This window comes from Fulmarus glacialis, unplaced genomic scaffold (genome assembly GCF_000690835.1).
Source record: "Fulmarus glacialis isolate BGI_N327 unplaced genomic scaffold, ASM69083v1 scaffold30944, whole genome shotgun sequence".
NCBI classification, from domain to species: domain Eukaryota; kingdom Metazoa; phylum Chordata; class Aves; order Procellariiformes; family Procellariidae; genus Fulmarus; species Fulmarus glacialis.
The window spans coordinates 30261-43466 of NW_009206609.1; the positions used below are offsets into that span (position 1 = coordinate 30261).

The 13206-nt window shown below is 38.3% G+C and overlaps 1 protein-coding gene across 1 annotated transcript in view; it reads right to left on the minus strand.

Moving 5' to 3' along the window:
• The window catches only part of XRN2 (5'-3' exoribonuclease 2), a 40136-nt gene extending 26987 nt beyond the window's left edge, over window positions 1-13149 (minus strand). Inside the window, exons 1-16 of the mRNA XM_009575817.1 lie at window positions 13093-13149; window positions 12752-12991; window positions 12002-12062; window positions 6754-6913; window positions 6562-6673; window positions 5247-5358; window positions 4064-4122; window positions 3895-3984; window positions 2707-2779; window positions 2554-2604; window positions 2052-2209; window positions 1555-1629; window positions 1319-1452; window positions 1171-1228; window positions 973-1080; window positions 136-180 (exon numbers count right to left, since the gene is read on the minus strand). Of these exons, the coding sequence (XP_009574112.1) occupies window positions 136-180; window positions 973-1080; window positions 1171-1228; window positions 1319-1452; window positions 1555-1629; window positions 2052-2209; window positions 2554-2604; window positions 2707-2779; window positions 3895-3984; window positions 4064-4122; window positions 5247-5358; window positions 6562-6673; window positions 6754-6913; window positions 12002-12062; window positions 12752-12991; window positions 13093-13149 (1593 nt within the window). The remainder of the gene's footprint in view (window positions 1-135; window positions 181-972; window positions 1081-1170; window positions 1229-1318; window positions 1453-1554; window positions 1630-2051; window positions 2210-2553; window positions 2605-2706; window positions 2780-3894; window positions 3985-4063; window positions 4123-5246; window positions 5359-6561; window positions 6674-6753; window positions 6914-12001; window positions 12063-12751; window positions 12992-13092) is intronic.
• Between the last annotated feature and the right edge of the window lie 57 nt (window positions 13150-13206).

Genomic DNA, 13206 nt, shown 5'->3' on the forward strand with positions numbered 1-13206 from the left:
TCTTTAAAATAGTTTACACATGCACCAGAAAATGCCATGATTATGACTGCAGCTTCAACCAACACATCTGCTGAAAGCTATCGTATACATTTTAATTCTTACTAGTTTTTTGCATTATGAAAGGAATGAATTTACCTTCATTCTTTTTCTTTTTTCTTTTTGCCGTCTTTTAAAGTTATCCTAAATAGAGAATAAAGAGAAATAAAATTAGTAAAGCATACAGATATCTTGGAAAAATATTTCATTATAATCCTCTACTGACCAGAAGGCCATAAGGTTTTTACGTAATGTTCTGAATAAGACAGAGGTTAATTCTTGTGTCTGTAGATCCAACAGAAATGGGATAGAAATTTCTACACTACCCTGAAAATCTATGGGGGGGAAATGTTTTGCCAGCACTGGCACAGTATTTTTTGACTGGATAGTGAATACAATTCTCTTCTTTCATTCACAAGGTGCTTTATGTCCTGCACTTAATGAATAAACTGGAACACGTCTGCAAAAAGCTGCACAGACAAACTGCAGAGAGAGACCAGAAGAACAACAATCTTTGGATACATTTCAAATGGCAGGAGGTACTGCAAGGCAAGAATGCACTTTGAATTCATACTTAGTGTGCCATTGCTGCTCATGGCTTGTACTTCCACAGGTTGCAGCAAATTACAAAACTATTCCTTCTTCCGATTTCACAGCGGCTATTCAAAAAGCTGCAGGCAGTAACAGAACTCACATATAGTTTTCGTTTTGCTGTTACTTGGGATAACAATCAGAAAAACAGGCCTTGCCGTCCAGGAAAAGAAAATCAACTGGAAGCACTCAATTCCTTTTCGAAAATGGAGGAATTCACTAGAGATTCCAACAAAAAAAATGAAATTTGTTTTTTTTCTTATTCTACTAAAGAAAGGAGTGTCACAGTCTAACAGTAATGCAAGTGATTAAAACTAAACTCCAAGAATGTAACAAAAAAATTACATCGTCATCTTTTCTCTTTTTGAAAATACTATCTTCAACTTCTCCAACAGCTAACATGATCATCTGGACTCGCTGTAGGTTGACAAAACCACTTTCTGTGAGGTACCCCTGCAAATCAGAAAATAATAGAGTTGAAAAACAAGCCTATTTTTGTAGCAAACACACAGATATTTTTAAAGAAAAAGCAAAAAATTTTACCCCAGTTTTGTGCACCACATTTTTATATATGTTAACCAAGCGATCAATTGCTCCCTCCCTAAAAACAAACAAAAACATGAGATCCTTACTATTTAAAACCACAGTAGGTATACTTGCAGGAGGAAAAAAACCGTATATTCGCATCTACCTGATCTCCAAAGATGGCAGATGAGGAAGAAAGTCATTTCCCACAAAGAAGCACATAAAGACCCAGTCATCAACACTTCTTTCAAAATCAAAAGTGAAAGGCAAACTGGCCATAGTGAGTTCTCTTTCCAAATACTGCAACACACACACAAAAGAAAAAGGACATTAGAAAATGCTATGTATGGAGTTTAAAAATATTATTTATATAAAGCAGATATAGTAACTGCTTCAACGTACCTCTCGCAAAACACATAACCGGATAAAGATAAATTCTTGCTCAGCGATAGGAAGACTGTCTGCAAACTGATCGTGCTAAAATAAAAGGAAAGAATTGCATTACATCCAAGCTCACCTTAAAGTTTCTCCAGCTCAACTTTAAAGGCTTACTTTGGGAGAAGTTAAGAGGTATACCAGTACAGTTTCCCAAGTTCTTATGCCAAGCATGCATTTTGCTACTTTGCACGTCTGTTAAGTTACTGATCATTTTCTCTTGCCAGTGAAAAAAAAAAACCAACAAAACACCACAAGTGAGGATGTTAGGTTTGGCATAATATTTTTGAGCTACAGAAGTACAATTTTTACTTATTAATCTATGAGGAAAGCTAGGTAATTCCAGTAATATAATTTGCATTACATTTCAGCCAAAACCAACAGCAAGAACAATTTGAGGATCTCATTAAAACATACGTTAGCTTATAGATAAAAAGAATTTCTAGCAATAGCGAAATTCTTACCTTGCCTTGTTTTTCTCTGGGCAAACCTTGGCAATCCTTAACCTCATGACCCATCTGGTTACAAAGACCACATGGCTTGGGTTTATTTGGTTTAAACTCTTCCCTAATTATAGTGAAGTTTGGTTCATGTGTAGCTAACCCAAGCATAATCAGATCAGCTACCAATCAAGAGAGAAGAATAAAATACAATGAAGGATAAACATTATTAAGCTTTTTTCAAAATAGTTTAAAAGCGAAGTACATTCTACCTTAAGCAAGTGTGAACACACGGATGTTCTTACCCCCAAACTACCCAGACAGTACAACTAAGTAAAAGTTAGCCCTTCAGCTATGGACAGTGCTAGATTTTTTCCCATATATTACACAGAGCTTTCAAAAACTAACAAATACACTGGATTATTTACACAAATACAAGCGAAAGCCTAAAAACTGCAGCCCAACTCAATCACAAAACAGCACAAGAAAGCTTAATAGGACATATCGCTAGCAAAAGAGAACTCACCATCAGCCCCACACAGACAATGATGAGTGTTTGGGTCATGGTTTGGTTGAGCTATACAAAAGAAAATTAAATTTAGTCAAAGTCATGTAAAATAAATTATTACTGACCATACCTTAATTTAAAACAAAATGTTCGCATTTATTTGAACTTTACCTCTTTGTCTTCTAATGTAATCCATGATTTTATGTTCACCTTCACCAGGAGCACTAGCATCAGACAAAATAACCTGCGAAACATTTAAATTATGTAAACAATTTATGCTGCCACAGTAAAAAAAAAAAACAACTTATGTAGTTCATATACTGAATATTGAATCTGACTTACGAATACTTGAAATCCTAATTTGTAGTTTCAACTAAAATAATATGATGCAAAATGAAATTATTTAAGAGTTTGGAACCAATGAATAGACCTTCATTTTTCTCTACTAATTCTAGGATGAAGCTGATATATTGATTTAAATACCACTGAAATTACCACACCATTAACTAACATATTTGAAGTTTCCTGATAAATTATTAGGGCAATCAAAATACGCACTAGAGAACTAACAGATAAAGGAGACACATGCCCGCTTCCCTTTAGATCTTCTAAACTCGTAGATACACTGATACATTATCACATTATACACTTCCTTACACTGATGTCCAGATGAGCATTAGCGTTTATAAAACTCCTATCTGATGGAGGGAATTAAGCAGAGTCAACTGCCCCCTAATTAGACCACTTTAACAGTCAACTTATGGAAAATAAAACAGACAGCTGCATCTGAGAAGACCGACTATTCTGCCCTCTTGTACAGAGCAAACACAGGGCTGTCAGAAACAAAACTCAGTGGGGGTGGAGCGGCTGGGGAACAGGAGGTCAGAATTTCAAAGTCCAGAAAGGCAAGAAAGCTGACATGTATTATTTTCGTTGCCCGTCACCTATTGTCATGCATCACTAGAATAAGGGAGAAAATGCAGCCTACCTGAGGTAGCAAATGAGTTAAAAAAGAAATAGTGAAAAAAATACATATACAATGTATCTTGACACTTTTCCCCAAAAGAAGAAAAAGTATTCCTAAAACCCTGTCTCCCGTTATATCAAATTGTGGCTTCTGCTATCAAATCTTTTCATTGCTCTTAAATGAAATTAAAGCAAATGGTGCTGTTAGATTGTGTTATTGGGATGAAATGTATCTCTGAAGTCCCAGCAGAATGTGCAAGTTGGTCCATTATTAATAACAGCACAGAGCCAGAAGATGAGACAAATCTGTTAAATTTATACTCTCTGATCATATCCCAACCCAGCCTAATAGATCACCTTAATTTTCCTGAAGTATGAAACTGTGAAACTTACTGTCAAATTTTTCCACCCTGGGTCACTGTTCAAACGGTCAGCAACATAATAGCGGAGACATTTAGCAAGATTGTCCATAAACTCAGTTCCCTAAAAAGTGACGGAAGAAAATAAATTAAACCTTCATTCAGACACTGGCAATTGCTGGTTAAAGTGCAAGATTACTTACCGGGGTAATACAGTTGCTGTCAAATCTCTCTTTCACTTCTTCTGGAGGAAGAATGCCACCTAGAGCAATAAAAACATTTAACAGAAGTAAATCAATATGGAACATTAAAAACATTTTTTGCATGATAAAAACCCAGATGGCTCCCCTGATAACAGTTAACACTTACGGAAAATTAGTTTGTTTAAAAAACCAACCAAACAACAACAACCAAGCTAAAACAGCTCTTACCATTATATTATCTCCATCTTAAAATAAAGTATTAGTACATTTACAAACATTGTTGTTACTTCAGAAAAGTGATTTCACTACCTATTCTGTCAAAAGACTGTGAAAGAAATCTCAAAGAAACTAAGCTTGGTAAATCAGATAAAACATTAGGAAATAATTATTTTCTTACATATTCTCCCCTATGTTTCCACTATCTATTCACTTGGGCTCACAAACAGGGTTACACCAACTCCTCTCATCTCTGAGCTTCATAAAGGGTCTTCATAGTCTAGAAATGCTACAGGAAGAAATGTTAAAAAAGTCTTTGTCCTCCCTTTTTGATCTCTACCTAGGTTACACAATGGCCCTCTCACTTGGGCTACAGCATTCATTCCTCCTACACAGTCACCTGAATTAATTGCTCCAGCCCAGACAGCATGTTTCAGCTACACACACTCCTTTCACTCGAGTCATGTCACTGTCACCCTTAGAAAGTTGCACTGACTTTGTTTCCTCACTGAGTTTAGAGTTTCCACTGTCAAGTAACTACCCTTGCTCGCAGTTCATTATTCCTGTGCAGTAGTATTTTCATTTGATCCCTGCTTTTAAGCCTCAACTCTCCTTTCAAGCCCTACAAATTTGTACTTCCTTCCATAAGAGTTTTGGTTAGTTTCCCACTACTACATTTATGCCCACTCTTCTGTTCAATTTTTTTCTAAAGGAATTAAGAGCACTCAACACAAATCCATTTCAGGCAGGAGACAGAAGAAGAAAAAAGTGATGTTTTGTTTTATCTTAGTTCCTAACTTTGGAAAACACAGATCCATCCTTCTGTAGGCTTGCTATCCCCTCTTTTTCCTAGTAATACACAGACAAATATCCACTGAGCAAGACATCCCTTTTCTAACCCTTACTGAAGCATTCAAAAACAAAGTGACTCTCACTTGAAAAACCTCAGATTCGGCCACAGTTCTACCTTTTGCCAGAATTTCTTGTCTTATTTTTTGCTTCTCTTCAGCAGCTTCCATGCCCTCCTTTGATGCTCTGAATCTTCTTGACCGCTGTTGATTCATTTTCGCACGTGGAGCCTAAAAAAGGTATCATAATGCTTCAGTTATTGCATCTGGACAATTTTTTCCTTTCTGGACAAGTCTTTTGAAATTGGCCAGTCTGTGATTATACAACCATTTAACAAGACACCAGTCTAAACTGTAACTGAAACAGGGATCCCCACCAGCTCTCATATGGCAGGACAGAGAGCTGGACCCATTTCTGAATGTCTCTTAAGCTTCTTCATGAGATAAGCCAGCAGCATGAGCAGCTGTACCCCCATCTCAGAAATGCACAATGCTCAAAGATTCAAAGTTTCCCTTGTAAAATAAATGAAACTTATGACATGTATACGAAACCATTATTTATTACATACCCTTTCTCCAACAAGAAACTCCTACAACTGTATTCATAACTCTCTTGAAAATAAAAAGACTACAGCAGACAGTAATTAGCTATTACTTATGGCAGCTTTGTTGGGGTTTTTAAAAGGCTACATCAACATTTAGTTGGGATTACTTCTACATACATACAAACACATTAGGAATTCCTGCACTTGAATTCAGGTTAGAAATCTTTTTACTTAATGATACTCATTTTACCTTTGAGAAACTTTAAAGCCTAGAAAAATAGCCAAAGCTTAAGAGGCCTACCAGCGGTCTGCTAGGCCGTTTTGGCATCTCTCAGTGAGACTACGCAATCTGCATAGAAAAATACTCAGTAAAGCAAAGTTATTAAGAAAAGGTGGTATCTTTCATCAGACCAACTGATGCACCAACGGGAGATGAGGATCAGGTATGGAGAAAGACAAGCTTTCAGCTTCAAATGCGCCTTAAGGCTAGCCTGTGAAATATTCCACAGCACAATTCAGTCACTGCCCATTTTAAGTGCATCTGCTTAAAGGGTTTTCTGGTCTTTCCCAGCCTGCGGCATAAATTATTACTAAAGCCACAGAACAGAGGAACATAACCGGTTTCAGAGTGTTAGTGTCTTACAGAAGTTTCCTGCTTTTCAGAAGCAAAGTTCAGACTGCAGTAGACATTAGCCAGCTCATATAAGCCCGTGGGCAACAAAACCCATGAATACTTTTAATCACCCTCACCAAAATTAAATTACAGTATATTTTACCTGTAATTTTTCATTTTAGAAAACTATTTCCCAAAGGATCTTATGAGAGCGGGTGGCATCTACCCTAATTTTACAAACAGCCATTACCAGGAACTAAATATATCAATACTTACTACTCCGTCTATAGCCATGTAAAGAAGTCGCCTTGGTCTTACAATGTTGAAGATCCTGTCAATATACTCAAAAATCGCAACCATCATTTCATCTTCATTTTTGGGTGCTGGCCTAAAACATACAGCATTCAATTTAACATCTGAAATGCTATCAATAAATCCTATTTGTAAAGGGACAAAAAATTGCCTTACTTGTCTTCTGGATGTGTACAAGGGTGAATTATACCATTCATATCCAAATATAGGTTATCAAATTCCACCTCATTAGGGTTAGGTTTGCTTGTATCAATTGGAGCCTTGACGCCATTGCACTCTTTAGCCTGTGAACGCAGTCGAAACAAGTATTTCAGTACTTGATTAGAGCATTATCAAAATAACCAACAAAGGTATTAATGTACAGACTCATAAAAGTTTTTTTTTCCAAGGGCAGTAGAAAAAAAGATAGCAACGAGCTACCTGCATAATTACGTGAAGATGATGCTTACACTATTAAAATAGTGTTGTGTGTTTTTTTTTTTTTTAAAGATGTTTATAAACTAGCACAACTAGAAGATATTATGATGAGTTACAGCAGAGTTGGTTCATTTCTGTTGATCGGCATGTATTATAAACAAGAAGTTCCCATACTTCATATTATTCAAGAAAGCAATTCCTTGTACTGCCAGGACCACACTGACTCCCTCAAAATTTAGCAAAGGGACTTCAAAGTTTATAATATGATGCTATAACTTTAACATGATAACAAAGAGGCATTAAAATCTTTCTATTTTAAACACTTAGTTCCCCAGATTGACACATCCAAACAAACTTGCACCTCTGCCTTTTCTCACCGCAATCTGGTATTTAAGTCACACGCGCAAGTGAGGGAGGCAGGGCAGTAAAAGTGATTCTCCTACGGCTGATGACATATTGGAGCCCAGCTGATGACATGACAAGCTTCCTAAAGTATATCAGCACACCCTGGTGAGCAAAGGACAACGAGATTTAACTAGAAAGAGGACTTTTCCCAGATTCCTCTACTGGGAGGAGATCCTTTCAGATCCCACCAGCTGAATCTCCAATTTAGGTATGTATGTATTACTTTTCTTGCTGACTATCAAAGGCACCAAGATGCTCAAACCCCTGGCCTCTTCAGTTCCAGCCTCCAAGTTTGCCTCTGGGTATATTTGAAATGCTAAATAAAATCCAGTCCTCACCTTCCACTTCTGCAAATAAGTAACTTTTGACTCTAATGCTTCAATTCCTCTGCGTCAGTGCTTCTTCTACTGCCAGGCTGATGCCTAATGAACATCAAACCCAGGCCACAGCGCAGATGGGAAACTCAATGCCAAGTTATAGTAAACCTTAACCACCTATAGCCACCTATGTTCCTGTACTTCTTCGACATTTTCGAACATTTACAACAAGCTATATAAAGTAAACCCAGAAGTACAAAGAAAACAAATCTCAGCTGAACTGGAAGTAATAAATAATCCCGCGTTATTTTGCGTATGCTGTCATGTTAATGACAAGTAACAACCTAGGTGAAGAGAACAGTCTCTCTAAGCGGTGCCAGGGCAGAGATTGAGTTGGCACTGTAATACCTCTGTTAAAAAACCCAAACTCATCCCCTTCTCTTAAGCTGTCAAAGCAAGCAGTTCTGAAACACTGGTGAGTGTTTCAAAGAGTGGCTCGCCTACAAAGTGGATTAGCAACCATGTTCAATTTTGTCTCCTCACCGTACGGTCTTTTTTTTTTTTTTCCACATAAACACCAACAGCATCAGTGATGGAAGAGACATGAGCTGATCAAGAAAAAGTCAAATGTATTTTCAGAGAAATTATGACTGGAAAGGGTTTTAATGTATCACAAAATTGGAATGAAGAATACTCTTGAATAACTTGGCACAAAGCAAAGAAAAAAGTGAATGTCATGTTATTACATAAAGGATTACATGAGACAGGAGGGAAAAACGTGATACTACTGGTCCTCAGATTCACGTGAAACTTATCAGTAGCTGATGAACAAGCATCAAGCACTTCCTCTGAACTTGTATTTGCAGACTTGCTGCTTGCCACTGTTTTAATGAGTTTCCCGCATCTCTTATACAGAGCTCAATCCATCAGATTTAAAAGGAAAAACTTAAGAGATTGTACCATCAACTTTCATACAATTTTCCTGCTTAGAGTAGCAGTGGAACTAGCTGAACTTATCGCAGTCTAAAAAGGCAAAAATTAAAATCTCTAAAGCAAAGTCAGTCTTTATTCGGTATTTACATTTTTCAGCTACAGGTGTACGGAACTCTTTCAGGGCAATTTTGTGAACTCATTTTTAAATAACTGAACACTAAGTCCCTCTATTTCACTTATTTAAAACAGGTGAAATTTCTGCTAATGCACACCTTTCCTATACTATTCATCCAAACCAGTCCAATCCTGACAGATGAAATCTTGACCACCGTTTGCTTCCTTCACTGAACTGTCCAGAACGCACACACAAAATCACATGGTTTCAGCAGAAACTAATTGTCAGGTGCAAACACTGTGCTGTAGCTTGCAGTTCTAATAAAGCTACTCTGGGCAATCAAGATCAACAATTTTAAAGGAAGAGTATTCATTCTGGTTTACATCAGATAATGGGATGAGAAGCTTGCCTTGTGTTCTACTTGATCTTTCATCAAACCTCCCGCCAGAGCTAACTGTGGCTCGGAAGATATCAAAGGCTTACAACTATGTGATATGGAAAATAAAACTGCCCCTGTCACAGATCTTATTTTCAGTCTTGAAGGTAAAGCAAAATAAGTATGATCTCTTTCAGATGGCTTGGAAAGCCATTTAGTTTTCATCTGCATACTGCTATGTCAGCAACTTTACCATTACATCCTCATAAACCTACCAGATTTTTAATGTAACAGCCTTGTAAAAGGTTTAAGTATCTGGGAGTGATATCTCTTGTGATATAACTAAACTGTTCACTTTTAATCTACAGCCTCTTTTGAAACCATTGAAAATAGATCTTCAAATATGATACTTTAGTTGTGGCTTTATTAATTCGTATGAATTTGATTAAGAATATTCTCTCCTGGATTTTATATTATCTTCAAGATCTTCCTCTTATTCTTCCCGCTCAGCGTAAGAAGAAGATTAATCAGATTTAAGAAAAAGAAATAATCTAGCAAGGTAAGAGAACAAGGATCAACTTTTTAATATTTCAAAGACACAAGCTACCAGGAGATAAAAAATTTCTGATTAGATAGATTTATAAGCAATCCTAAAATACACATAGAGCTGATTATATCGTGAGAGAAGTTTAAATTCATCTGCAGTAAGACAAACTACAGCTTCTCACTACTGTCCTAGTCCACTCTCAAATTTATGACCAAATTTGAATATAAAAAATTGTAATGAATACGATTTATCCATGTGCTGTCCTTCCTGTAATTGCAACACGGTCTTCAGTTGGAACAAAGCAACGTGGATGAGGACACCAGGATCTGATACTTCAGTTATTTTATACGTCACGTTTTTCCTTTTCTTTTAATAAAGAACATTTGCTCTTACAAGCTCAATTATTAAAAAAACAGAAGGACATACAATCACAAACTCAGTAAAACCAAGACTATATAAGCTTTTACTTTACGTAAACACTAGAGCAGTTTTGATTAAATTAAGATTAATCTAAATGTTTACAAATGTGATGAAAAAGATAAGTCTTCTGCTCTTAGAGAAAACTATACTTAGTTGTTACAGATTGTAGATATACTTGCTGTTTAAGTTGTGACTGCTTTTAAATAGACAGATCTTAAAGCATTATCCAGAAACAGCTGGACAAGCTTGTAAGACAAAAACATAAAACATCCATTTACAGTAAAGACAAAACTGTAAAAGAATCTACTTTATACTGTCAAAACTGTACTTGCACCCTTTTGATCAGAAGAACGCTGCTTCAAAACATCACAACTAAACTTCACCTCCTGGGCTCTTCGCTGTTACTGAGCGCCGAGGCTATCTTGCCAGCACGGTCATAAATGTGACAGATAACGGATGGAGCTGCTGTCTCCACAGTCTAACTTTACTGCTGGAATGGACGTTCATTCACGCAAGTCAACCTTTGACGTAATGAAGGAAGGGGGATTTGGTGAATGAAAGGCTTGGACCGTACAGCCAGTTGTGATGCTGACTATAAGCAAAAGACCAAAGCATTCATCTCAGCGAGTTCCCCGCTCTGGTGAAAAGGGGATAAAGCAAACCAACCGGCATGAGTTGAAGACAACAGGTAGGATATGTGCACCCACCTTCAGACGTCAGTTCTCTGAAGATCCACAGCCCCAGGTGGGAGAAGGCGAATGCCATGCCAACAGTCCCATGCTCTATAGGCGTAGCTGGTAGAGACGCATTGTTCTCTAATTCCCCCCAATACCCTTGCCACCCACTTCTCCCTGGCCGATGTGATCATGACACGGTGTCCCTGCAAGCCCCCTAAACTGAGGGTTACCCAGATCCTCAGAACAGATCACATCAGAGACACACAAAACAAGAGTTTGGTAAAGCGACCAGAACACTCACTGCTAGCTGCCAACAGCTTATTCCAGAGTAAGCATTCATATGAGTGGCTAATAAGCTATACTTGTAAACCCGCAAACCGCCTTTTTCTATAATAGTTCCCCCAGGCAGACAAATCCTCAAATCTTATCTATCCACTGGAGTAAAAAATTCACTTCTTGCAGCTACAGATAAAATAAACTTCACACATCATGCTGAGAGAGGCTAACTGAAACCACAATCGTAATAAAAACAAGAGAGCAACTCACAGTTTTAACTGTGCAACATTTGATTAATCCAAACCTATGATTCTGTTTCACTGCTTGAATCTGAAATGCAAAAACACCCTGGCTGTAACAAGAAATGAATACTAAAACTGATCTGCCTGCCATTCACATACACTGAAATCTTGCTGAAGGCAGGCAATTAATACACGTGGTCAAAAAACCCCAGTGTCAATACATAATTTAATTATTTTACTCTCTTTTCCCTTATCTTCTCTACCTTGCCCACACATTTCTATCTCCTTCACAGCACAGTGTTTCCCAAACGTGAGGCACGTCTCTCCCAGGGAAGGATAGGAGGTAGCAAAAAGGCAGAAGCCACAGCACATGCTCAGCAGCAGGGACGTGAACTTTCAAAAACAGTATTACGAAGAAGAGCAGAACGCAGTTAGTACAACCTGACAAAAGATGATACAAATTATTTGGAAAAGCGTACAGGAAGAACAGTTTGGGAAGCATGAACTCAAGAGTTCGTCTTCTCAGAAAAACTTGGGCTAAGTTAGCCCTGAAGAGAATAACTTGCCGTGTTCGCTGCACTGTAAAGCTACCGCAGTGCAGCTATTCGAACCCAAGGCAACTCTGTGCTGTCGCTGACAGGGGACACCCCCGTCCTCCCTGTCACCTTCCACCTCCTACCGTGTCCCTTAGGATGGCACAAGCGTTCACGTGGCTGCAGTGACGTGCACCGAGAACCTGCCTAGCAAAAACATATAAACAAACATTATTTCAGCTGCATTACTTCCTAGAAAGGGCTCCCCAGATAACCACGCAGACCTCAGTGCTGGTGCAAGGGAGAGGATAAATACAAGCCGTCAGCTGAAGGCAGTGACCAGCCAGCTTAAAGCAATCAACAAACCCCATCTACTACGAGTTGCAGGGTAGTGAAGACCACCTGTGGAGTCTAGCAGCTAGGCTGGGACTAAGTCTTCTCCAAAAAGCATCTCCTGTTGCTATGAAAAGCCAGATTTTAGAAGACGTCTTTGGAAGAATCAGCTCCCTGTTTGGGCAGGAGATATTTCTCCTACACTAGAAAATACCAGCAATGAGACAAAAAAAGCTGAAGCTGCTCAAGGTTAAAGAGTACAACTACAGACTTGTTTTAAGTCTTGGATGCAAGCATGATATCCTGTGTTGGTGGATGCATGAAAAAAAAAAAAGCAGAGTAAAGTATGAAGCTGCAGAAAAATTAATACGTGAAAGAAAAGACTGACAAAAATAATTAGTAAGACCTGAAAATGATACAACTGAGCAGTATTCAAATGCTATGAGAGCCCAAGGAAGCATATGACCATATGTACACCAAGATATCATTTTAATCTTACATAAAACCCTGCAGCTATTAAGGCCAGTGGAGTTCCTTCTCAAACGTCTCATTCCTGCCCTCACTCTTGCACTGGCAGCGGCTTTCCTGAGCCCACATCCCGAGCAGGACCATGGAACCGATCCACTTGCAAACAGGGCGGTCTCACGGAGACAGATGAGTTTCCAGACCCCCAAGTTATTTTTCACCATTTGCACTTGCATTTCCTTACTCTTTTCAAGACAGGCAGCTTCACTTTTATTTTCAACAAGTCCTAAAGCTTGCTGCAGCTTGTAGTTTACAAAAGAGCTGTTGAACAGCAGGGACTATAAAGAACACACACAGAAACAAAACAAGAAACAGCAAAAAGTATCCCCACTACTCCCTATTCACCATAAGTGTTGCCAAACGCTTTCAGAAAACTTACTCTCTTTGCCCGAAGCGACACAACGGCAGAGCCCACCACCCCGGGAAGGGCTCGCATTTCAGTGAACCGGCTGAAAACTAGAAAATTGCAGGAGAAATCCGATTCCCCGCTCCC